This window comes from Dendrobates tinctorius, unplaced genomic scaffold (assembly GCF_039654945.1).
Source record: "Dendrobates tinctorius isolate UK_male_01 unplaced genomic scaffold, ASM3965494v1 ptg000117l, whole genome shotgun sequence".
NCBI lineage: Eukaryota > Metazoa > Chordata > Amphibia > Anura > Dendrobatidae > Dendrobates > Dendrobates tinctorius.
In genome coordinates, this window is record NW_027361785.1 from 569,175 (window position 1) to 596,360 (window position 27,186).

At 43.8% G+C, this 27,186-nt stretch overlaps 1 protein-coding gene across 1 annotated transcript in view; it reads left to right on the forward strand.

Moving 5' to 3' along the window:
• LOC141101396 (interleukin-1 receptor-like 1) overlaps positions 1–27,186 on the forward strand; it is a 148,355-nt gene that overhangs the window by 98,896 nt on the left and 22,273 nt on the right. The window contains exons 6-7 of the mRNA XM_073590459.1: positions 16,015–16,138; positions 16,738–16,883. Of these exons, the coding sequence (XP_073446560.1) occupies positions 16,015–16,138; positions 16,738–16,883 (270 nt within the window). The remainder of the gene's footprint in view (positions 1–16,014; positions 16,139–16,737; positions 16,884–27,186) is intronic.

The window sequence follows — 27,186 nt, forward strand, 5'->3', positions numbered from 1 at the left end:
GGCACCCGAGCGGCTGATGTTTCCGCGATTCCGCCAGCTTCCTCCCGCTGGACGGGCTCTATGTCATCAGCCATCACCTGCGGGAAGGGTCTTGCCGGTCCTCTTCTGCTTCCGGTCCCTTCGCTTGGTGTCCACTGCTTCTCTTCATTCCGCCATCCGGCAGGACTGGCCTCCAGGCCCAATGGTTCCGCAGGACACGTCAGTGGCAGTTTCTCCAATGGTCGCTTCAGTACGGCCGCTGCTGCGGACAGACACAGTTCTTCCCTCCGCTCCGCAGGTCTAGGTGTCAGCGACCCCAGCTTGGTCCGAGGATCTTCATTCTTGGTAAGTGTCCGGTATGCTGGCTGTGATTCCCAGGCACAGGTGATGCAGCGAGCCTCGACCTCCCGCTGCCATTGCCACTCCACCCGTCCAAGGCCATGGCAGCTGCAACGTCTCATCATGTCCGTTCTTCCGAGGCTCAATGGCACCAAGCAGCTGCACCCAGCCTGATAAGTGGTGTCACACCCGTTCCTGAGTGGGGCATGGGCCGGCCCCTCCACCCATTTTCCAGTGTTCAGTGGGAAGGGGCGACTGTCACTGGATGTACACCGCTACCCCCAGGGGCGGGCTTGGCATAGCTGCCCCCGGTAGTCCAATGTGCCACCAAACTCCTCTGGTTCTTTCAGGCACTTAAGTGCAACAGCCATTTCTGCAGGGGCACAAAGTCTTTTGTTTGGAGTTCTTCTAATTAAACCTGGCTATTCCAATCACAGCCAAAATTGTAATTTACTCAGGCACAATCTTCAGCATGTTCAGCTTAGGTCCTTTGAATCTTCGGCGTCCTCTCACTGCCTGCGTTGGTGTATTGGGAGGTGATGATCCTGCTGACTACGCCACTTTGTAGTACGTGTGCCGACTGGAGGGAGGTCCCTTTCGGCCGCAAGATGGACTGACGACAGACACAGGAGCTTGTTCAACCCGGTCCAAACTTTACTGGGTGCCCTCTTGACATCCACGGCATACACGACAGCTTCTGCCCTGTTGTGAGCTCATTTTCTTGTTCACCTTTGATGTCCGATGAACTCCCTCTGCTGGTGAAAGGAGGTGGTGAAACTGATTTGGATGGGAGAAACCTGTCACCTGAACAGGTGGATTGCGATTGGACATCCGGAATCTCTGAGTGGATATAAGGCAGCCGACGCCCTGTAAGGTTGCTGGTGATTTCTCTTTTCTGAGCTCTGGTCTCCAGTTCAGTTCCTGTCTGCTAAAGCTAAGTTTAGCTCTGTTATTGTTCCATGAGATTTTGTCTGATTTGCTTAGTTTTGTGTTCAGCCAGCCCCGGCTGGGGCTTTGTTGAATTTCCATTTTTGTCCCTGATCGGTTAAATCTCTTTTGCTCTGTCTTCAGAATATATCGGAGTGCTGATATAGGGATTTTGAAGTCTAGTGACTTCAGGGCCGTTTTTCCTATCAGACGTGTTGGAACATTTTTGGTAGGGTTTTTGCGGATTGCAGCTAGCATCTTTTCTGTCCTTTCCTATCTAGTTAGTTGGGCCCCATCGTTTGCTATGCCTGTCTTTCTGTCTGTGTTTGTGTTTTCATCTGTTTTCACCGACAATACATGTTGGGGGCTGTCTATTGCTTTGGGGTCTGCTCTGGGGCAGTTTAGATTTCCCCTTTCTTTCTTTAGGCTTATTTAGCTCTCCGGCTGTGACGAGGTGTCTAGGATCACCGTGGGAACACTCCACGGCTACTGTTAGTTGTGTGAGTAGGATCAGGGGTCTGCAATCCTTTATCTACCAATCTCTCCGGTTTTCTGGACTTAGCTTGGATTTTTGTTTTTTCCTCCTCCGGTGACTCATTCATAACAGAATCACCAGCCATACCGCAGATTCTAGGGTACTCAATAGCAGGAAAGAATTGTAAAAAAAAAAAAAAGTGTCAGAATTTTTTTTTATGTATATTTTTTCCTCTTTCTCTCTGGGGCCGTAGGAGGAATTTTTTCTTAATGGAGATTAAGCAATTGTCTGATCGTGTGGAGCAGCTTACTGCTGAAGTGCGGGGAATTTCCACCTATCTTGCTCATTCACATGCTGCTGAACCAAAGATCCCTACTCCTGATGTGTTTTTTCGGGATCGGTCTACATTTTTGAATTTTAAGAATAATTGTAAATTATTTCTTGCCTTGAAGCCTAGCTCACCGTGGAGCTCTGCGCAGCAGGTTAAAATTGTCATCTCTTTGCTGTGCGGCGATCCCCAGGATTGGGCGTTTTCTTTGACACCTGATGATCCTATTCTAACTAATGTGGATGCATTTTTTCAAGCCTTGGGGTTGTTGTATGATGAACCTAATGCTATTGATCAAGCTGAAAAAGCCCTGTTGGCATTGAGCCAGGGTCAGGATTCTGCAGAGTTGTACTGTCAAAAATTCCGAAAGTGGGCGGTCCTTACTACCTGGAATGATGGTGCCTTGGCAGCTCTCTTTTGGAAGGGTTTGTCAGAAACTGTAAAAGATACTATGGTGGGATTTCCTGTTCCCTCTGGTCTTGACAATTCTATGTCATTAGTCATTCAGGTTGATCGGCGTTTACGTGAACGTAAAATTACACGAGAGATGTTGCCACCTGTTGAGCAAATGTCTGAACCTATGCAATGTGATAGTTTTTTCTAGGGCGCAACGTCAGGAGTTCAGGAGGCGTAATAAGCTGTGTTTTTTTCTGTGGAGATGCCTCTCATATTATTTCTGTCTGCCCTAAACGAGAGAAACGTTTTGCACACACATTTGCTGTGGGTGGTGTACAACCTAAGTTTTTTCTGGCAATTACTCTGATCTGCTCCCTGTCCACATTTTCCGCTAAGGCTTTTGTGGATTCAGGAGCGTCTCTGAACCTGATGGACTTGGATTTTGCTAAACGTTGTGGGGTTCCTATGACACCTCTGTGGACGCCTATTCCTTTGAGGGGTATTGATGCTACGCCTTTGGCGAAGAATAAACCTCAGTTTTGGACCAAGGTGGTAATGCGGGTCGCCCCAGACCATCAAGAAAATTGTAGATTTTTGGTGTTGCATAATTTGCATGATACCATTGTTCTGGGGTTTCCCTGGTTGCAAATCCATAATCCAGTTTTGGATTGGAAATCTGTGTCTGTGGTGAGTTGGGGTTGTCGGTGTGCTCTTAGTGACGCTCCTGTTTTCTCCACCTCTCCCCAGTCGCATGATGTTCCTGACTATTTGGCTGATTTTTATGATGTATTTAGTGAGAATAAGTCTGCGTCTTTGCCTCCTCATAGGAGTTATGACTGTACAATTGAGCTGAGCCCTGGGTGTAAATTTCCCAAGGGTTGACTTTTCAATTTATCTGTACCCGAGCACGAGGCTATGCGATCTTATATTAAGGAGTCATTGGAGAAGGTTCATATTAGACCATCCTCTTCACCCTTGGGTGCTGGGATTTTTTTCGTGGCCAAGAAAGATGGTTCATTAAGGCCTTGTATTGACTATCGATCCCTCATCAAAATTACTGTTAAATAATAGTATCTGTTACCCCTGATTTCTGATCTATTCTCCAGAGCTAAAGGTGCTTGCTGGTTTACCAAGCTTGACCTCAGGGGGGCGTATAATCTTATTCTCATTAAGCATGGGGATGAATGGAAGACAGCGTTTAATACTCCGAAGGGACATTTTGAGTACCTGGTGATGCCTTTTGGGCTCACTAATGCCCCTTCTGTCTTCCAGTGCTTCATGAATGATATTTTCCAGAACTTTGTGGATAAATTTTTGATCATCTATCTGGATGATATTTTGATCTTTTCCAGGGATTGGGACTCTCATGTGGAACATGTTCGGAGTGTGTTCTGGATTTTGAGGGAGAATTCCCTGTATGTTAAGGGATCGAAATGCCTTTTTGGTGTACAGAGGATTTCATTTTTGGGATTTATTTTGTCTCCGTCAACTATTGAAATGGACCCGGCCAAGATACAGGCCATTTATGATTGGGTTCAGCCCACTTCTTTGAAGGCCCTCCAGAAGTTTTTGGGTTTTGCTAATTTTTATCGTAAATTTATAGCTAATTTTTCTGGTATTGCCAAACCCTAAGAAGGGTGCTGATGTGCTGAATTGGTCTCCAGAGGCTATTTCTTCCTTTCAGGAGCTGAAGCGGAGGTTCACTTCTGCTCCAGTTTTGGGGCAACCTGATGTCTCACTCCTGTTTCAGGTAGAGGTGGACGCTTCTGAGATTGGTGCAGGAGCTGGTTTGTCCCAAAAAGATCCGGTAACATCTAAAATGAATCCCTGTGCTTTCTTTTCCCGAAAGTTCTCCCCATCTGAACACAACTATGATGTGGGGAATCGGGAACTGTTAGCCATGAAATGGACATTTGAGGAGTGGAGACATTGGTTGGAGGGAGCTAGACATCAAGTCGTGGTCCTCACTGACCACAAGAATTTGATTTACCTTGAGTCGGCCAAATGCTTGAATCCTAGACAGGCTAGTTGGGCCTTGTTTTTCACACGTTTTGATTTTGTGGTCTCTTTTCTTCCGGGCACTAAGAATGTCAAGGCAGATGCCTTCTCTAGGAGTTTCTTTGCTGATTCTCCTATTGTGACCAAGCCTGCTACCATCTTAGGTGAGGGGGTAGTTCTTTCTGCCATCTCGCCCGATTTGAGACGTGCTCTGGAAGAGTTTCAGGAGGACAAACCTGAGCGTTGTCCCATTGGAAGGTTGTATGTTCCTGACCAGTGGAGAAAGAGAGTAATGTCTGAAGTTCATTGCTCCGCATTGGCTGGTCATCCAGGTATTTTTGGTACTAGAGATTTGGTGAGTCTGTCTTTTTGGTGGCCTGCCTTATCTCGTGATGTCAGGAATTTTGTGCAGTAGTGTGGGACTTGCTCTCGGTCTAAACCTTGTTCTCGCTCTAGTGGGTTGTTGATGCCTTTGCCGGTGCCCAGGAGGCCATGGACCCATATTTCAATGGATTTTATTTCTGATCTACCTGTCTCTCAGAGAATGACTGTTATCTGGGTGATTTGTGATAGATTTTCTAAGATGGTCCATCTTGTACCACTCCCTAAGTTGCCATCTTCCTCAGAGTTGGTGCCCTTGTTTTTGCAACAGGTCGTTCGCTTGCATGGGATTCCTGAGAACATTGTATCTGACAGAGGAGTTCAGTTTGTCTCTAGATTTTGGAGGACTTTTTGTTCCAAGCTGGGAATTCAGTTGTCCTTCTCCTCTGCGTTTCACCCTCAGACCAATGGACAGACGGAGAGAACAAACCAGACTTTGGAGTCTTATTTGAGATGTTTTATCTCTGCTGATCAGGATGATTGGGTCTCATTTTTGCCCTTGGCCGAATTTGCTTTAAATAATAGAGCTAGTTCTGCCACTTTGATGTCACCTTTTTTTGTAACTTTGGGTTTCATCCTCGATTCTCTTCAGGGCAGGTGGAGTCTTCTGCCTGCCCAGGTGTTGACACTGTGGTGGAGAGAATGCACCAGATCTGGGACCAAGTGGTGGATAAGTTCTCTCTCTCCCAGGAAAAGGCCCAGCGGTTTTCCAACTGACATAGGACCATTGGTCCCCGGTTTACGGTGGGTGATATGGTTTGGTTGTCATCAAAGAATATCTCTATGAAGGTGGCTTCTCCAAAGTTTAAACCTAGATTTATTGGACCTTACAAGATCTTGGAGATTCTTAATCCGGTCTCTTTTCGATTGGCTCTTCCTGTTACATTTAAGATCCATAACGTGTTTCATAAGTCTCTGTTGAAGAGGTTTGTTGAGCCAGTAGTTCTTGTGGTGGCACCTCCTGACCCTGTATTGGTTGAAGGTAATGTGGAATATGAGGTTGAGAAGATACTGGATTCTTGTCTGGCTAGACGGAGACTCCAGTATTTGGTTAAGTGGAAGGGTTATGGCCAGGAGGCTAATTCTTGGGTCTCTGCATCTGATATTCATGACAAAAGATTGGTTTGTGCTTTTCATCGGGCCCATCCTGATCGGCCTAGTGGCGTGGATGAGGGTTCGGTGACCCCTCCTCAAGGGGGAGGTACTGTTGTGAGCTCATTTTCTCGTTCACCTTTGATGTCCGATGAACTCCCTCTGCTGGTGAAAGGAGGTGGTGAAACTGATTTGGATGGGAGAAACCTGTCACCTGAACAGGTGGATTGCGATTGGACATCCGGAATCTCTGAGTGGATATAAGGCAGTCGACGCCCTGTGAGGTTGCTGGTGATTTCTCTGCTCTGAGCTCTGGTCTCCAGTTCAGTTCCTGTCTGCTAAAGCTAAGTTTAGCTCTGTTATTGTTCCATGAGATTTTGTCTGATTTGCTTAGTTTTGTGTTCAGCCAGCCTCGGCTGGGGCTTTGCTGAATTTCCATTTTTGTCCCTAATCGGTTAAATCTCTTTTGCTCTGTCTTCAGAATATATCGGAGTGCTGATATAGGGATTTTGAAGTCTAGTGACTTCAGGGCCATTCTTCCTATCAGGCGTGTTGGGACATTTTTGGTAGGGTTTTTGCGGATTGCAGCTAGCATCTTTTCTGTCCTTTCCTATCTAGTTAGTTGGGCCCCATCGTTTGCTCTGCCTGTCTTTCTGTCTGTGTTTGTGTTTTCATCTGTTTTCACAGACAATACATGTTGGGGGCTGTCTATTGCTTTGGGGTCTGCTCTGGGGCAGTTTAGATTTCCCCTTTCTTTCTTTAGGCTTATTTAGCTCTCCGGCTGTGACGAGGTGTCTAGGATCACCATAGGAACACTTCACGGCTACTGTTAGTTGTGTGAATAGGATCAGGGGTCTGCAATCCGTTAGCTACCAACCTCTCCGGTTTTCTGGACTTAGCTTGCATTTTTGTTTTTTCCTCCTCCGGTGACTCATTCATAACACTACCCCAAGGCCCGGGTACCCGTCACCTCCTGCTGTTCCTATTGGCAAAGCCCCTCCAGGTTCCTTCACCGTGGCTGCCATAAGGCCCACGGCCACAGCGCTTCCCCCTGGCTGAGTCTGCCCGCTGTAACACTTACTCTTCGGTATCCAGCCGTCCGGTACCCCAGGCCTCTTTTATTCACTGCCGTCCTGTCCTGCAGATGTCCTCTCAGGGCCACCCCCCTCTCTGATTGACCGTCTCTCTCTCTTCTATCGTTCCTGAGCTCTTCCTTCCTCCGTCCTCTCCTGAGCTCTTCTCGCTTCTATCCTCCTCCTGGTTGTCTGCCCTCCCCTGGGACTCTCCTTCCTTTTTATCTCCTCCTTCTGGAAATCCCCTTCCCAGTCCTGTGACTCCACCCACCATGATTTCCCTAGCCTAAGGCTGTTATTGAGTCCTTTCCTCACTGCTGTCTCCATCTTGTGGCCAAAACCCAGTACTACGTCATCCTGTACTAATTTCAGCTGTTATCCATACACATACAGCATAATAAAGCATAGTGCACATCATCTTTTACATGTTTCTTTCCACATCAGACAGGTCCACAGGTCAGTCCACCCCCTACACAAGTTGCGTTTTGTGCGGAAGGCGGGCGCATCAAAACAACGCATCCGCATACATCGGCATACATCTGCATGTCCTGCATATCCAATGTTAAAGATAGGTACACAGGATGCATGCAGAAGTATGTGGAAGTAGGCGGAGCTTAATGGAGGAAATACGCAGCCCTCCGCAATGCCCCCAAACATTAATGTGAACTCAGCCTTAGTGTGTGACAGCAGCCAAACATAAAAAACTGTGTAAATCTGGCATCGCTGTAATCACACTGACCCGAAGAATAAAGTCGTGTAATCATTTATACCACAAGAAGATTGGTGTAAAAAATAAATAAAACTAATTCTTGACCTACTATTGATTTTTTTTATTCTGCGTCCCAAAGATCATAGTAAGACTCGGTTCATGTTTATTCTTCGTTCTATACCGACCGCTTACATCAAGTTTTCTGTGTAACTCTCTGAAATACATGATTCAGACAGACACCCAGGCAGAATATGCCCTATAATGTCTCCTGAATCACTAGTTGGCCATAATGTACTGGGCACTACAATAGCAAACTAGCAATTTTCACTCAGCAACATCCACTACTGCTTGCTTCTGGAAATCACCCATGGTGTCAAATCTTCAGTGTATCTGTAGAAAAATTCTCAAAGGTGCATAATTTTCAAAATGGGGTCACTTGATAGGGGATTCTGCTCTTATAGCACTTAAGGGCTTTGTATATGGAGTCTACAAATAATTTTAGGAATATCTGTGCAGCAGGAGACAAATAGCACTCCATTTCCCTCGAGCCTTGTCATGTGACTGTACAGTACTGTACAGCCACATATGGCATATTTCCACATTCAACATAATTTGTGGGACAAAACGTTGGTGTCATTTTTACCCATTTTGCGTGTGAAAATGTAAAATCTGGGGCTAAAATAAAATTTTGGCTGTAAAAATGTAATTATTATTATTCTTCACTGCCCAATGGTGTAAAATTCTGTGACACACCCGTGGTGTTAATATGATCAATGCACCCTTAGCTGAACTAACTGAGCAGTGTAATTTGTCAGTTGGGGACAATTATTGGTGGTTCTGCTGTTCTGGCACCTCAGGGGCTCTAACAGTGGGTCATGGCACCCACAAACCATAACAGTAAAATCTGCACTATAGTATGGCACTGTTTTCGATTGCATGTAAGGTACTGGCACAATCAGGAGAAATTGCACAGCAAACTGAGAGCTCCATTTTTTTTCTATTAGCACTTATAAAATAATAAAATAAATACAAATTTTGGAATAAAACATTTTAGCAGTAAAAATGTAATTATTATTTCTTCACCAGCCAATGGTATCAATTTCTTTGAGGCACAGGTTTAGATTGTAAAATGATGTCACGTATTGGGGGCTTCTGCTGTTCTGGCACCTCAGGGGCTCTCCAATGTCACACAGCACCCTCAAACCATTCCAGCAAAATCTGAATTCCAATATGGCGCTCCTTCCCTTTTGAACTTTGCACTGTGAGCTGTGCCTCAAAAATAGTTTTCAACAATATACAAGATATCGATGTACTCAGGAGAAATTGTACAGCAAAGTGTATGGTCCATTTTGCTCCAGTTACCCTCGAGAAAATGAAAATGTGGGGCAAAACCAATATTTTTGTGGGACAAATGTATTTTTTCATTTTGACAGGTTAACGTTATAAACATCTGTGAAGCACCCGAGGGTTCAAGGTGCTCACCATATATCTAGATAAATTCCTTGAGGAGTCTACTTCCAAAATGGTGTCACTTTTGGGGGGGTTTCCACTGTTTAGGCACATCAGGGGTTCTCCAAACCCGACATGGCATTCGCTAACTATTCCAGACAATTTGCTTACAAAAAGTCAAATGGTGCTCTTTCCCTTCTGAGTCTTGCTGTGCGCCCAAACAGTAGTTTTACTACACATATGGGGTATCGTAGTACTCAGGAGAAATTGCACAACAAAATTTTACAACACTTTCTGCTGCTATATTTGTGAAAATGCAAAATTTGGGGCTAAAACAACATTTTTGTGGGAAAAAATGTGATTTAATTATTTTTATTTTCACGGCGCAAAGTTATAAATTTCTGTGAAGCACCTGGGGGCTTCAAGGTGCTCCCCACACATCTGGATACATTTCTTGAGGGGTCTAGTTTCCAAAATGAGGTCACTTGTGGGGGTTTCCACTGTTTATGCACCTCAGGGGCTGCCATGTGCCCAAACAGTAGTTCTTCCTCACATATCAGTTATTGGCGTACTCAGGAGAAATTGTACAACAAATTGTGGGTCTATTTTCTCCTGTTATCATTGTAAGAATAAAAAAAGGGGCTAAATAAAAATTTTTTGTGGGGAAAAATGTGATTTTTATTTTTACAGCTCTACTTTAAATCTTCTGTGAAGCACCTGAGGGTTTTAACCACACATCTAAATACTCAACTTTCTCTAGATTTTACTTTTCTAGATACTCAACTTTTCTCTAGACTTTACTCTAGATGCTCAACTTTCCTCCCATCTCTCATCTAACTCCCTCCTTGACATCCTGCAATCTGGCTTCCGCCCCCACCACTCCACTGAAACTGCCCTGACCAAAATTACTAATGACTTACTCACAGCCAAAGCTAACAGACAATTCTCCATCCTCCTCCTTCTTGACCTGTCCTCTGCCTTTGATACAGTTGACCACTGCCTACTGCTACAGATTCTTTCTTCCCTTGGCATCAAAGACCTTGCCCTATCCTGGATTTCCTCATACCTTTCTGAGCGCACATTCAGCGTCTCCCACTCCCACACTACCTCCTCATCCCGCCCCCTCTCTGTTGGAGTCCCCCAAGGCTCTGTCCTGGGGCCCCTACTTTTTTCCCATCTATACTCTTGGCCTAGGACAACTCATAAAGTCCCATGGCTTCCAGTACCACCTGTATGCAGATGACACTCAGATCTACCTCGATGGCCCAGGTGTCACCTCTCTGCTGTCCAGAATCCCGGAGTGTCTATCAGCCAGATCCTCCTTTTTCACCTCTCGCTTCCTAAAACTCAACGTAGACAAAACTGAACTCATTATCTTTCCTCCATCTCACGTATCTTCCCTACCCGATCTATCTATTATGGTAAATGGCATCATGCTCTCTCCCGCACCTGATATCCGCTGCCTTGGAGTAACTCTAGACTCTGCCCTGTCCTTCAAACCGCACGTCCCATCTGTTGCCACCTCCTGTCGCCTCCTACTCAAAAATATTTCCAGAATCCATCGCTTCCTCAGTCCTCAATCTACTAAAACTCTTGTACATGCCCTCATCATCTCCCGCCTTGACTACTGCAACACCCTCCTCTGTGGCCTCCCTGCTAACTCTCTTGCACCACTCCAGTCTGTCCGCAATTCTGCTGCCCGACTAATCCACCTCTCTCCTTGCTACTCCCCAGTCTCTCCCCTCTGCAAATTCCTCCGTTGGCTCCCAATTCCCCACGAATCCAGTTCAAACTACTAACACTGACCTACAAAGCCATCCACAACCTTTCCCCTCCCTATATCTCTGAACTAATCTCCCAATATCTTCCCTCATGTACTCTTCGATCCTCCCAAGAGCTCCTACTCTCCTCCACACTTATTCGTTCCTCACACAACCGCCTCCAAGATTTCTCCCGAATATCCCCTATCCTCTGGAATGCCATGCCTCAACACGTCCGATTATCCACCACCCTCAGATCCTTCAAACTGAACCTGAAAACCCGTCTTAGGAAAGCTTACAGACTGCAATAACCATTCTGCCGCCTCACCACCGCCAGAGCTGCAGCCTCATCACCACCAGAGCTGCTGCACCCCCGACCTTCTGTCTTTTCCCCGCTATCCCATAGAATGTAAGTCCGCAAGGACAGGGTCCTCTCCCCTCTGTACCAGTTTGTCATTGTAAATTTGTTGTGGAAACTTGTTTACTGTTAACGATATCTATAACTTTGTATGTAACTCCCTTCTCATGTACAGCACCATGGAATTAATGGCGCTATATAAATAAATAATAATAATAATACTTTCCTTGAAGCATCTAGTTTCAAATATGGGGTCACTTGTGGGTGAGTTCCTCCATTCAGGTACATCAGGGGCTCTCCAAACCCGACATGGTTTCCACTTTCGATTCCAGCCTTTTTTTTGTTCAAAAAGTCAAATGGTACTCCTTCCCTTCCAAGCCCTGCCATGCGCCCAAGAGTGGGGTAGCAACTGTTTGTGGCACCCGGGGCAGTCGAAAAATTTGCCGCCCCTTTGGTTGTTGATAATTTGGAAGCATCCGAAGAGCCCACACTACACTCAAAGATCTAATTTTTAGTCTGCTACTAACTCTGCTGTTATTATTTCTAAATTTCTAGACTTTCATCTTCTTGCAGTTCTCTGTATATATGTATGTATTAGCTTGATGATGCTGGATGAAGACCTAATGGCTTTTTTAATAATAATTTTTAATACTGTGATAGAAAAAAAAGCAGAAAGTACAAATTATTTTGGCGGACAGGGGGTGGACACTGACAGCTTGGGGCCCCTGTGCAAGAAATGTGTCCGGGCCCCCCTCCTTTTATGGCGTCAAAGCTACATGTGTGTGTATAAAAAAAAAATAAAAAACAAATCTGAACTGAGAATAGTAAGTTAATGTGTATGCACAATGTAAGCGCATATAAACACATGACCATTAACCAGAGAAAACAAAAAGCAAAAACACAAATATCCTGAACTAAAAAGTAAAAAATGTATACTGCAAATAATGCATAAAGGTAATAATAATAAGGGTATTTAGTAAACATAATTTTGATCAAAATAATGTACAAGCCATCCCGCCACGTCACGGCAACCCTTGTGGGACAGTCCCTACTCTAGTATTTAAAACCTTTTCACTTGCCAAGTGGCGTGAATGTGAATAAGGGTCGAGCGGCTGAACCACTAGTAACAGCTTAGGCCAGACTGGATGGCTTTCCCAGCTCAGAAAGAGGGCGGTCACACCCATATATGCACTGAATGCACAATGAAATGAATAAAAAACAAATCTGAACTGAGAATAGTAAGTTAATGTGTATGCACAATGTAAGCGCATATAAACACATGACCATTAACCAGAGAAAACAAAAAGCAAAAACACATAATTTTGATCAAAATAATGTACAAGCCATCCCGCCACGTCACGGCAACCCTTGTGGGACAGTCCCTACTCTAGTCCCATCCAGTCTGGCCTACACTGTTACTAGTGGTTCAGCCGCTCGACCCTTGTTCACATTCACGCCACTTGGCAAGTGAAAAGGTTTTAAATACTAGAGTAGGGACTGTCCCACAAGGGTTGCCGTGACGTGGCGGGATGGCTTGTACATTATTTTGATCAAAATTATGTTTACTAAATACCCTTATTATTATTACCTTTATGCATTATTTGCAGTATACATTTTTTACTTTTTAGTTCAGGATATTTGTGTTTTTGCTTTTTGTTTTCTCTGGTTAATGGTCATGTGTTTATATGCGCTTACATTGTGCATACACATTAACTTACTATTCTCAGTTCAGATTTGTTTTTTATTCATTTCATTGTGCATTCAGTGCATATATGGGTGTGACCGCCCTCTTTCTGAGCTGGGAAAGCCATCCAGTCTGGCCTACACTGTTACAAGTGGTTCAGGCGCTCGACCCTTGTTCACATTCACGCCACTTGGCAAGTGAGAAGGTTTTAAATACTAGAGTAGGGACTGTCCCACAAGGGTTGCCGTGACGTGGCGGGATGGCTTGTACATTATTTTGATCAAAATTATGTTTACTAAATACCCTTATTATTATTACCTTTATGCATTATTTGCAGTATACATTTTTTACTTTTTAGTTCAGGATATTTGTGTTTTTGCTTTTTGTTTTCTATGTGTGTGTGTATGTATACATACATAGATAGATATTGATATTATATAGCCACACACACACATACAGGTATATATTACATAGTCTCCTTTATTATGTATATTGCTGTCCCTTACACAGTGCCCTCTCTTGTTATGTACAGTACCGTCCCTTACATATTGGATTATATAGAGCTCTGTTTTTTATTACATACTGTCCTGTCTTGTTGGCTGTATAATGCAATGATGGCTGATGATGGAGCATGGGAAAGCTTCCTTTCTAATGGAGGAGCTGATGGACTGGTAGTTTGGTCGCCGGCTCCTCAATCAGCAGTCATTTTATATCTAAAAAGAGAGAGGAGTATGTAATAAAAGAGGGCACTGTAAATAACAAAATTAACAAGAATACACTATGTAAGAGACAGCACTATACATAACAGCAGAGGAAGCTATATAATAAGGGACGGCATCATATATAACTAGAGAGTATGATACGTAATAAGGGATGGTGTTATGCATAATAAAAGAGGAAACTATGTAACTAAGGATGGTGTTATACAGAATTAGTGAGTACACTATATACTAAGGGACTGTGTTAGACATAGTGAGTACACTATATACTAAGGGACTGTGTTAGACATAATAAGCGATAATGTCTTCCTCCACCTCCCCCTGTTCCTAAGGCCATTATAAGTCCCCCTTCCTCCCATCCCAATCCCCCACACCCCTCATTGTCCTCCTCCCCTTGCATCCCACTATTGTCCTCTCCCCCACCCCATCATTGCCCTCTTCACCACCTCCATCATTTTCTTCTCCCCACCACTATCTTTGCTTTCTCCCCCACCACCCCATCATTGCCCTCTCCATCACCCCCATCATTGAATTCTCCCCATCACCCCCATCATTGCCTTCTCCCCATCACTCCCATCATTGCCTGCTCCATCACCCCATCATTGTCTTCTCCCCATCACTCCCATCATTGCCTTCTCCATCACCCCATCACTGCCTTCTCCCCCTCACTCCCATCATTGCCTGCTCCATCACCCCCATCATTGCCTGCTCCATCACCCCATCGCTCCCATCATTGCCTTCTCTGCATCTCCCCCATCATGGCCTTCTCCCATTACCACCACATGGCCTTCTCCCATTACCACCACATGGCCTTCTCCCATTACCCCCTCAAGGCCTTCTCCCATTACCCCCTCATGGCCTTCTCCAATTATCCCCATCATGGCCTTCTCTCCTTACCCCCTCAAGGCCTTCTCTCATTACTCTCATCATGGCCTTCTCCCATTACCCCCACATGGCCTTCTCCCATTACCCCCTCAAGGCCTTCTCCCATTACCCCCATAATGGCCTTCTCCCATTACCCCCTCATGGCCTTCTCCCATTACCCCCTCATGGCCTTCTCCCATTAACCCCTCATGGCCTTCTCCCGTCACCCCAGGCATCATGGCCTTCTCTCCCCATCACGGTCTTCTCATGTCCCCATCTCCTCCAGGGCCAGGCTAACCTACAGACACACACACAGACATACACACAGACATACACACACATACATACATACATACATACATACACACACAGACAGACATACACACACACACACACATACACAGACATACAGACATACACACACACAGACAGACATACACACGTACATATACATACACACACAGACATACATACACACAGACACCACCTCTCTCCTCTCACCTGTCCGCAGCATCGCCCGCGCTTCCTCGCTCACACAGCAGCGGCCGCTGAATGATGACGTCATTCAGCGGCGCTCCTCTGTGTCAAACAGGAAGTGCATCCTCCGGTCAGGAAGCAGGACGGACCCTTGCAGCTCCGCTCCTGCTATTCCCTCTTGCAGGCAGCGGAGCTGCTGTGATCGCTCCCTGCCTGCCGCTGCACTGCACTGTGCCTCCGTACTTCTCCCACAGAGAGGAATTGCTGCTGCTGCCGCGCCGCCCCCACACACGTGCCGCCTGGGGCGGACCGCCCCCCCCTGCCCCCCCACGCTACGCCACTGGCACCCAAACATATGGTATATCAATATACTCATGTGAAATTCCACAACAAATTTTGGGGTCCACTTTTTATCATGTTACCCTTGTGAAAATGAAAAAAAATTGTGGCTAAAATAAAATTTTGATGAAAAAAAGTAAAATGTCAATGTTTTTCTTTCCACATTAAATTACTGTAATTCATGTGAAGCACCTAAAGGGTTAATAAGCTTCTTGAATGTGGCCTACACTACTATCAGATGACCCAGCAGCTCTGCAATTGAGCATTTGCTGCAGGAGAACAACTAAAGATAAGTCATCAATGATAAAGTAGTGTTCAACCAGTTTAAATCCCATCTCTTATGAGGACCCTCCTGGGTTACTTGTATTTTTTTGACAGCAAGAATTCTGAACCCCAGCAACAACCTGGTGGATACCACGATTGGCCCAAGATTCTCTAGCAATCATATATACTGAAGGAATGACAGTACAAACACTACATTTTGACTTTTTTGGCCGTAAAAATGTGTAAGATATAGAATGGTCAATCGTGCTTGCATATTTCAGAACCATTTGACATGTGATGTATGTGTTTTTACTAGTTTGGGCTGTTTTTTCCATTTATTCGCCATATATAATACTGATTTCTGGTCTCATGTTATTGTGTTACAATTATCATCCTTTTCCAGGTACATCAATAAACCTGTCTTGTTCTGCCTTGGTTTGTTTCACCTGTAAGGATTTTTATTTTGTTAATTGGACGATAAATAATACAGCTGTGACTAATGGATCGAGATTCATTCAAGTTATAAGGTACATTTGTATATTATTCACAGTAGGGGACAAAAAGTATGATTATGGCTAACAAAAATGGAAGCACAATATGAAACAGTTAATGGAATAATTAGGACAGAAATTATGAAACATACTTTCTAATTAATTAGACAAATGGGCCTTGTATATACAGAAATTAATATTATGTATATATTTTTTTACATTGTAGTCAACAGCTACTGTATGTATTAAAGGGACTCTGTCACCCATTTTTAGTGATATCATGTAAAGATATCATTCAATTCTGTGTCACATAAGGATTCTATTAGGGCATTTGATTCCACCCTGACCCCGCACCTTTGATGCATAAATACCTTTTTTATCTTGGTTGAGATGTATGGAAATCGCCGCAGTCCGGTCTGATGGGCGGGGCTTATTCGCCCCCCCTCCTCAGCTTGCTGAACGTAATCTTCATCTGTGAATATCACAGATGCCGCAGTTTTTCCACGCTTGCGCATTGAAAAGAATAGAATCCTTATGTGACACAGAATTGAATGATATCTTTACATGATATCACTAAAAATGGGACAGATTCCCTTTAAAGGTGTATTAACTGACAATATTATCTGTTCTTCCAGAGAATATCATTCAACAGAAGAGATTTCAGTTGAGGCCATTCTAACAATTGTAAAAGTACAGAAAGAAGACTATAACTCTAATTTTACCTGCATAGCTGGAAATGATAAAGGAATAATTGCACGATTTGTAGTCCTGAAACCAATAGGTAAGGCTGGCCACATACAAAACTGAATGCAGCTGCACTTTGTTAATGTTGAGATAAATACATTTTTAGAAATCCATACCTAGTAGTAGTTTTTCACATGCCAACTGCAGAACGCTGATGTATAGTCCCACAGATAAAATAGACTAATGTCTGCTTTACCCGCTGAGATTGGAGGGATCGGTTGGCAATCTAAAGTGTATTGGGGCCTACCGTCTCTCCCAACAGATGATGGGAAGGAGATGGAATGTTGGACTTCCAACAGCTGATCCTTTTTGCTCTCTGAGACATAAGCTACTTCAAAGGAATGTAGCAGCAACTCTCTCATAGAGAACACATGCCAGAATGGAGGACCAGGGATTGGCGCTGTTTTTGCCACGGAGAGAAATCAAGGTGCAGGAACTTCAGGTTGCTTGTAGGTAAAATTTTATTCAAACTGATATAAAACAAATAAAAACTATATACACAACGCGTTTCGGCTGTTTGTAGCCTTCCTCAGGTGTATGGAGAAAATTAATTTTACCATTCTTATACAGCCCATTCCCAGTGTGAGAGAGGGGGGGTTACAAAAGAGGAAAAGGAGGAGTCATTCTTTCTACATTGATCTTTTATATACAAAAACTTAAATATAAAAAAATATAAAAAAGATGTATATAAAAAATAACAAATAACAAACCTATTTGTGGGAAACAAGTCAATTTAATTACATTATAGTTTTCTAATAGGAATTTATCACAAAAATATACATCTGTTCTTTAAAAAATGAAAAAAAAAATTACCCCCCCACCCCTCCAAAAAAATAACAGAAATGTTTAAAAAAATAGATAATAAAAATTGGAAAAAAGATATACCGTAAATAGGGGAATTTTATATAGACATATATTGGCCCTTTACTAGTTAAATCATCTAACTAGCATCATCTTTAAATCGTCTAACTTTAAATCATCTAACTAGCAAAGGACCAACATATGGTATATATGAAAGAGTCAAATTAATTTTCTCCATATACCTGAAGAAGTCTGCAAATAGCCAAAATGTGTTGCATATATATTTTTGTGTTCCTTTTATATCAGTTTGAATAAAATTTTATCAACAAGCAACTTGAAGTTACTGCACCTTGATTTCTCTTGGTGGCAAAGACAGTGCCATTCCCTGCTCCTCCATTCTGGCATCTACTTTGTGGGATACTCCTTTTTCAGGGTTCAATCCCTCCTCACCAGGTCGGCAGCAGCTTTTTGCAAATACACCCATACTTCAAGTGGGAGTTGTGCCTCTGTTTTGCATCAGGTGAGCAATTTCCTGTAGATACTCACATTCTCAATTGATTAAAGGGAGTGTGTCATCCCATTTTTGGCCTATCAGCTGCCGGCACTGCCATCAGGGGCTTATCTACAGCATTCTGTAATGCTGTAGATAAGCCCCTGATGTAACCTGAAAGATAATAAAAAAGAGTTATATTATACTCACCTTGCCGTCCGGTCCGATGGGTGTCGCCGTCCGGTCTGGCGCCTCCCTTCTATATACGATGATGTCCTCCTCCTTGCTTCTCCCTCGTCTCCTGCGCAGGCATACTTTATCTCCTCTGTTGAGGGCAGAGTAAAGTACTGCAGTGCGCAGGTGCGGGACCTCTCTGACCTTTCCCGGCACCTGCGCACTGCAGTACTTTACTCTGCCCTCAATACGGCAGATAAAGTACGCCTGCGCAGGAGCCGAGGGAGAAGCAAGGAGGAGGACATCATCATATGAAGATGGGAGGCGCCGGACCGCGACACCCACCGCATTCGACTCCACCCCCCAGTGAGTATAATATAACATGTTTTTCTTATCTTTGAGGTTACATCGGGGGCTTATCTACAGCATTACAGAATGCTGTAGATAAGCCCCTGATGGCGGTGGCCAAAGCTTATAGGGCTAAAATGGGGTGACAGATTCCCTTTAAATCTTACAACGCTTACATAGCGCCACATTATTTCTCCTTTAGGAACTTTATCAATGTTTATAGAGAACACATGACTGAACATTCCTGTGAATGAAGGAAAAGGGGGAGATAGCTGTGTGCTGAACAATCGTTTGGGCCATATCTAATGAACTAATGTGTATGGGGGGATTATGCTATATTGCAAGAATTATGTGGACACATCTTCTAATTATTTAGTTCTGAAATGGATTAATAAAACCAACCACACAGCCGTGCAATTGCTAAAGAAAAACAATAGTGGTAGTTTGGCTCATGCTGAAGATCTCAGTGATTTTAAAAGTCAGTTCACAAATTATTAGATCTTCTGGATTTACCCTGGCTAACTATAAGTAGATATAATGTAAGGTGAGAGGAACAACAGCAGACCACAAATGCAAATTTGCAGAAAGGGGACAATGAAACAAAAATTGTTTATCTTCTGTTACATCACCCAGTACAGAGTTTTAAACTGACTGTTGAAATTACTCCTTAACCATGCTTCATTAAAGAAGCACTCCACCCAGCAACATTTTTAGCCACTTAATATATGGCAATCATCATATTATATAGCATTGTGTACTTACAATTGTTCATTTTGAATTTCTACCCAGTTAATTGTTCTCTTTTCCATTAGGTCTATGACATCATGTGATAAAAAACAGACTAGCTGAACCCTTCTAAACTCTATGTAGAATAAGGAGGTCAGTTTTCCCTGTATGAGTCATAAGTCACTGCAAAAGTTCCTGGCAGGGGGGAGGAGCAGAACAGCGACTTCCTATTTCTTTCTGTTTTTATTTTTATTGCACCGCTGGAGGGGTGCTTTAAATGCAATTCCCCTACCCCGTGTCTCATACTCACTTGCCGCCACCTTCATTCTTTTCCAGCGTCGCTCCGGGCGGTCTCTGGCAAAAAGTGACCTGGCGGCAGCTCCTGTGTTTCATGGAGCACGCCCGAGGTCACTTTCCAATACATCTCTATGAGAGCATTGTTTTGACTCTCATAGATTTGTATTGAGTTCTTGAGATGTAACCTCCGACTTCTGGACAGTCAAAAGTTACAATCACAAGATGGCACCGCGGACCTGAGCGGCGTTGGTAAAAGGTGAGTATAAGAACCGGGGGCAGGAGACTTAAATTTAAAGCATCACTCCAGCACTGAACAAATAACCCTTCTGGAATCATGGTTTAAGAGGATAAAAACTTTGGTGGGAGTACTTCTTTAAAAACATTCATGAAATTGGGTTAAGTTTAGGTTATGGTTTATGATCCAGCAGATCTACATAGTGAGCAATGCCAAATGTTTACTGGACTGGTGTAAAACACATCTAAGATTGGAGGATGCTTTGACAAAACATCTAACCAGCATGTAGAAGTGTCTACTGTGTAATTTAGTGGAGGGGATATTGTTGGCAGCGGATTATTCAGGATACTCTCCAAGTGTGTGACAACAGAGCTTCTTTATTGAGGAACAAACAGGAACATTATATGATAAGATTAATAGATCAGGAATAAATCATTTTTGTGTCTTTATCTGTGCAGCATCTACAGCAGGCTGCTTCTATCATACACAGAAAAAAAACAGGAAATACAGTCACATGCTATCCCTGTGTGAGCCGCTGGGATTTTTTTCTTGTTCTAAATTTATAAACAGCATACAAATCTAGCAACTAAACACTCATATACAGGAATGGAGTTGTTGCACCAAACATATTTCAACACCCCCACTGAACAATTACTTATCCTGTTAGTCCCATTGCAGTTCTGAAGTCCACAAACATGGCTCTTGATAATGGCTTTGTCATACCACCAGCTATCATCTTGTCAGACTCGCAATAAACAAACTCAAGTACACCACGTTCCACTATGTCACGTAAGTGGTGATGTTTTACATCATTGTGCTTGGTTCTTGCACTAGTCTTCTCACTGCTTGAAAGTTTAATGCATCTTTGGCTGTCCTCATAGATAACTTTTGGTTGAGCTAATAGCTTGCCGAAATCTTCCAAAAGTTGTTTCAACCAAATTGCTGCTTATGCAAGTCATGAAGTAGACGTATATTCTGCTTCTGTTACACAAATGCCCACACCATAAATACAATGAAAAAAACTCAACAAATATATTAACACCAAAGAACACAAGAGTATACTCCAAAAAACATTTATTAAATACAATATTTGTAAAATCCATATATTTAATTGGTATAAAGTTACAAGTGTAAATACATATGCATAAAACATATAAATGATAAATTGTGACAATAATAAATATATATTAGTACAATAGAAATACCCAATATAATGGATATCTTAAGATTTAGCCTTTGAGTTTATTTAACATATTGAAGAATTCTCTTAATTGCATTCCAGGCTCTTTGGCGTGGCTTGCTTACACATCGGCAGAGAATTCCAAAAGTCGCTGTGATATCCGTACGAGTTGTGGTTGCTGTGTACAGAAGCGCCCCCACAGATTGTCTGTAACTCTCATTGCTGGGTAGCAGTGTAAGGGGCTGACATTGCTATGGACAGCAGAGACCCACTGCCCCTTTAAGAGACAGCACCCCCTTGGCTGATGCGATAGTACATTCAATTCTACCCTTCAAAATACTGCTTTGGTTTGCTCTTCCAGCTATGGAGAGGGGAGGGGCTGTTTTTCCCAGTGAGTGTTTTGGAGCTGGGAGTCTGCAGGAGACTGATGTGAGGAGAAAAACGTGCAGCTTAGAACTGGCTGAACTTGTGGGATTGTTTATACCCTTCTGGGGATAACGAAGGTAATTTTCCTGTGTTACTGCGAGGAGCCACGAAGATCTACAAGGAAGGAATTCAGAAGGGAGTTCAGCGTTTTTAGGAACAGGCTTGGAATCTTCACACAAGGACAGGACCACGTTGCACAGAGCTGCCAGGGAGGACATCGCATCATCTTGCAGAGAACTGCAGGGGGCCCCCAGGAAGGAAAGAGAAATATGGGCTTGGTGGCATGGGCTCCAAAGACCGAATACTCTGGGAACAATTCATTCTGGAACTGCACAACACATCCTTGAGGAGAGCACTGTCAGAATGGGTCCGTGTAGATCCGACTCTTTCATTCCGTCAAATCCTGGCAGAAGCAGTGGCCCGAAGCAAGGAAGACAGTTACGCGTCTGGTGTGATGCGTGTCTAGGGTGCCAATACCAGAGGAGACCCAAATCATCAGGAGGCGCTGGTCCAGGTAGTGCACGACTTGCAGCAGTCTCTTGTCAGTATGCAAGACAAATTAACCCGGATGGAGCAAAGAATGGGATAACAACAGTCTGTCTCAACGCACTCATATAACCATCTTTCGGCCCGACCTTTAAGGGGTCAGTGGGTGCAGGTTCCCCCCCGCCAGGCATCAGAGGCACGAAGACAGGCTCGGGGTGTCCATCGGCGAAGAGGAGGCATCCAATGCTGGTAATGTGGAGGACAATGGCACCTTGCCAGGGACTGCTGGAATTATGCTCAAAGTCAGCAACAACCGCCGTTAAACTACCAACCCCTGCATTAACGCGGCACTCTGTGGGGGAAGCAAGAAGAGAGGCTGCTCCTTATCATAATGAACACTTGATGGTTGGGAGAACCCATCCTGCGTGCTGAATTTGAGGGCGTTCCAGTGGATTGCTTGATAGATACCAGTTCACAAGTGACAATGATGCCAGAATCATAACAGCATTTTCAAGCCCTGGCCAAGCCAGAGAAGGAGACATTGATCCGGTTGTTTGCTGCAAATCAACAGCCGATCCCGGTCACAGGGGTCATGTGGATGAATATTTGAATCTGTGGGCAAGAAGTAGGAAAGAAAGGGATCCTGCTGGTCCCTGAGCCCATCAAAGAAGATGTGCCTGTAGTACTGAGAATGAATATCCTACGAGAACTTGATCAGATAATGTTCACCAAACGGGGACCCAGTTATTGGAAGAAGGCTGCCACACACAAGCCTACTCAAGAAGCCCTTCAGCGATTGATCCGTGTCTGTGGGATGCAGAAGACTGTGCAGTCTTATCAGGTGGTAGGGGTCATCAGGGCCCCTGGGAAGGAGTCTGTAATCCTGCTTCCCGAGCGAGAAAGTACATTACACCTTCCAGTGGGAACTCATTGCAACCATGGGAAGGGAAGCAAAAGACCAGAAAAAGCCATACACCTGACAAGTGCTATTGAGAACTCTGCTATTAGAAGTGGAAAGGAAGAACAAAGACAGAAGAATCTAATTAATAAAAAAAATTGGAGAAAGAGAAACCAATCACAAACTAAAATGTTTCTATACTAATGCACAAAGCATGGGCAACAAACAAGGAGAATTGGAACTACTAACACAGGAAAAGAAATATGATGTCATTGGAATCACTGAAACTTGGTGGGACGATACACATGATTGGAATACAAGACTAGAAGGATACAACTTATTTGCAAGAAACAGACTTGATAAACGAGGAGGAGGTGTTGCATTGTATGTTAGAAACATGTATATCTGCACAGAGATTGAAGCTTCAGAGACTGGGAGTTCTGTGGAAACTGTTTGGGTAAGAATACAAGGACAGAACAATGGAAAGGACACCATTGTAGGCATTTACTACAGGCCGCCTGTGCAAGCTGAAGATATGGATGAACTCTTTATGCATCAAATGGCCAAGTTCTCCAAAAAATATGACATAGTTGTCATGGGAGATTTCAACTATTCAGACATTTGTTGGGAATCTCTCTCAGGCAAAACTAACAGGTCGAGGAAATTCTTATCCTCTCTTGCTGACAACTTTATCTTCCAAAAGGTAGGGGAGAAAACAAGGGGAACTGCTACCTTGGATCTAATCCTTATAAACAGGGAGGAAATGGTTGAGGAGGTAAAAGTGGCTGGGACCCTAGGAGGTAGCGACCATGCTATTTTAGAATTTTGGATAACTAGAGGAGGAAGACCTGTGAAGACTCAGACGTCAAGGTTAGATTTCAGAAAGGCAGATTTTAAGGGATTCAGAAAGAGAATTGGAGAGATGCAATGGCTGGATATCCTTAAAGACAAAAATGTCCAGGAAGGATGGGAAATCTTGAAAAATGAAATTCTCAAAGCACAGTTGTTAACAATTCCGAAAAGAGGGAAGAATAGGAAGCATTTAAGGAAACCAGGATGGATGAACACAGAACTTAAGCACATGCTAAAAAGGAAGAAAAAAATGTTTATAAAATGGAAAGAGGGAGGCATATCTAAAGAAGAATATAATGCTGTCTGCAGAACCTGCAGGGCACAAATCAGATTAGCTAAAGCTGAAAATGAATTGAGGCTTGCAAGAGATGTCAAAAGCAATAATAAAGGATTTTGGGGATATGTCAAAAGTAAAAGAAAAGTCAAAGATGCTATAGGATTTTTACAGGATGAAAATGATGAAATGGTAAGACAGGATGTTGAGAAGGCTGAACTTTTAAATTCCTATTTTGCATCTGTTTTCTCTCAGAAAGGAAATGTAACATCAACTGTTCTTCATTGTCCTATTAAGGGAATAGAAGAATCCATGATATCTATAAACAGAAAGATAGTGAGGAAACACTTAGCTAACCTAAATGAATTCAAGTCTCCAGGTCCAGATGAATTACACCCCAGAGTACTGAAGGAAATAGCAGAAGAAATTTTTGAACCCCTCTCCATAATCTTTGAAAATTCTTGGAGAACAGGAGAAGTGCCAGAAGACTGGAGAAGAGCAAATGTTGTTCCTATCTTCAAAAAGGGGAAGAAGGTGGACCCAGGCAACTATAGGCCGGTGAGTCTGACTTCTATACCAGGAAAGATCTTTGAACAAATTATTAAACAACATGTATGTCAATACCTGGATAAGAATGAAGTGATTAAACAGAGTCAGCATGGGTTTGTAACTAATAAGTCATGTCAGACTAACTTAATTTCCTTCAATGACGGTATCACTGATTGGGTGGATCAAGGAAATGCTGTAGATATAGTATATCTTGACTTCAGCAAAGCATTTGACAAAGTCTCTCATACAATCCTTATTGAAAAAATGACTAAGTATGGAATGGACAAGGCAACTGTTAGGTGGATTCATACCTGGCTTAGTGATCGGACCCAAAGAGTGGTCGTAAATGGCTGCACATCCAGTTGGAAGAATGTCTCAAGTGGGGTACCACAGGGCTCTGTCCTGGGCCCTGTATTGTTCAACATCTTTATCAACGATTTAGATGAAGGAATTGAGGGTAAACTGATTAAATTTGCTGATGACACAAAGCTAGGAGGGATAGCTAATACTAAAGAAGAGAGAGAGAGGATTCAAAAAGATTTAAATAAACTGGAGAAGTGGGCAGCAACTAACAGAATGGTTTTTAACAGGGAGAAATGCAAAGTACTACATCTGGGCAATAAAAATGAAAAAAGCATATACAGAATGGGAGAAATAGGGCTAAGTGACAGCACATGTGAAAAAGACTTGGGTATACTAATAGATCACATACTGAATATGAGTCAACAGTGTGATGCAGCAGCAAAAAAGGCAAATGCAATTCTAGGATGTATTAACAGAAGCATTCAGTCTAGATCACGTGAAGTCATTATTTCCCTCTACTCCTCTTTGGTCAGACCTCATCTGGAATATTGTGTCCAGTTTTGGGCACCACATTTTAAAAAAGACATCAACAAACTGGAGCAAGTTCAGAAAAGAGCGACCAGAATGGTGACCGGTCTGCAAACCCTGTCTTATGAGGAAAGGTTGCAGGATTTGGGAATGTTTAGTTTGCAAAAGAGAAGACTGAGAGGAGACTTAATAGCTGTCTACAAATATCTAAAGGGCTGTCACATTGTAGAAGGATCAACTTTATTCTCATTTGCACAAGGAAAGACTAGAAGCAATGGGATGAAACTGAATGGGAGGAGACACAGATTAGATATTAGAAAAAACTTTTTGACAGTTAGAGTGATCAATGAGTGGAACAGGCTGCCACGAGAAGTGGTGAGTTCTCCTTCAATGGAAGTCTTCAAACAGAGGCTGGACAGACATCTGACTGGGATGATTTAGCGAATCCTGCTTTGAGCAGGGGGTTGGACCAGATGGCCCAGGAGGTCCCTTCCAACTCTACGATTCTATGATTCTATGATTCTATGATTCTATGATGGGCTGGAGGTGATAGTTCAGCCTGTGGTAGGCGGAGGAGCGGACCAAGAAGTCATGATAGCTTGTACGATAGCTGTGGTCCAGCGAGGACACGTCCTCATAAGAGCTTTGAACGTGGGCCCCGGGGAAGTCACCTTGCCCCGGGGGACAGATCTCGCCCGGGTGTACCTACACAACGGCGAAGTGGTGAATCAGGAGATGTCTTTATTGCCGATCGAAAGTGAGTAGCTGCGGTGCCCGAGGAGAAGCCATCCCCAGAGTGGAATGGGTGGATCATCCTTGACCAAATGGAAGTGGATGTGAAGGCTCTTGGCCCTGAGCGTGTGCAGGCGATAGAAGCTATGCTGTGGGAAAATCAGGCCGCATTCACTAATCACGCCAAAGATTTTTACTGTACCGAAGTGATAACACACGAGATACTGACCTGGGATGCTCGTCCAATTCGAAAACGATACCGGCAAATCCCACCCAAGATGTACCAAGAGGTGAAGACATTATTGAGGCAGCTGCTATATTCAGGAGTCGTGCAGAGTAGTTAGAGCTCTTGGGCGGCACCGGTGGTGCTCGTCAAGAAGGATGGGACCATCCGGTTCTGTGTAGATTACAGGAAACTCAATGCCTGAACTGTGCGAGACTCATATCCGTTACCCCGCATTGAGGAATCCTTGACAGGGTTGGGGAAAGCCAAGTACTTCTCCACCTTGGATCTAGCAAGCAGATACTGGCAAGTGGCCGTGGCCGAGAAAGACAAGGAAAAAACTGCCTTCATCCTCCCTATGGGATAGTTCGAGTTTAACCGGATGCCCTTCGGGCTCTCCAATGCTCCAAGGAAGTTTCAACGGCTGATGGAAAAGTGTTTGGGAGACTTAAACTTTGATGTCATCCAGGTAGATCAGGGTAGCCTCATTGTGTTCTCTGCCTCCTTCGAAGACCATCATACCCGGCTTGGACATGTACTCGGAAGTCTGCGGGCTCATAACCTGAAGGTGAAGCCAAAGAAGTGCCACCTCTTCAAGAGAGAGATCGAGTACCTGGGCCACATAGTGTCACAAGACGGAGTTCTGCCTTCACCAGAAAAAGTGGCTGCTATCCAGAAGTGGCCAGTTCCTCGAACCGTGCGGGAACTCCAGGCTGTCCTTGGACTCGCCGGGTACTACCAACGGTTTGTCAAAGATTTTGCAAAGGTGGCGAGTCCTCTGAATGAACTGCTGAGGGGGACCGCCGGAGTGCCGAAGA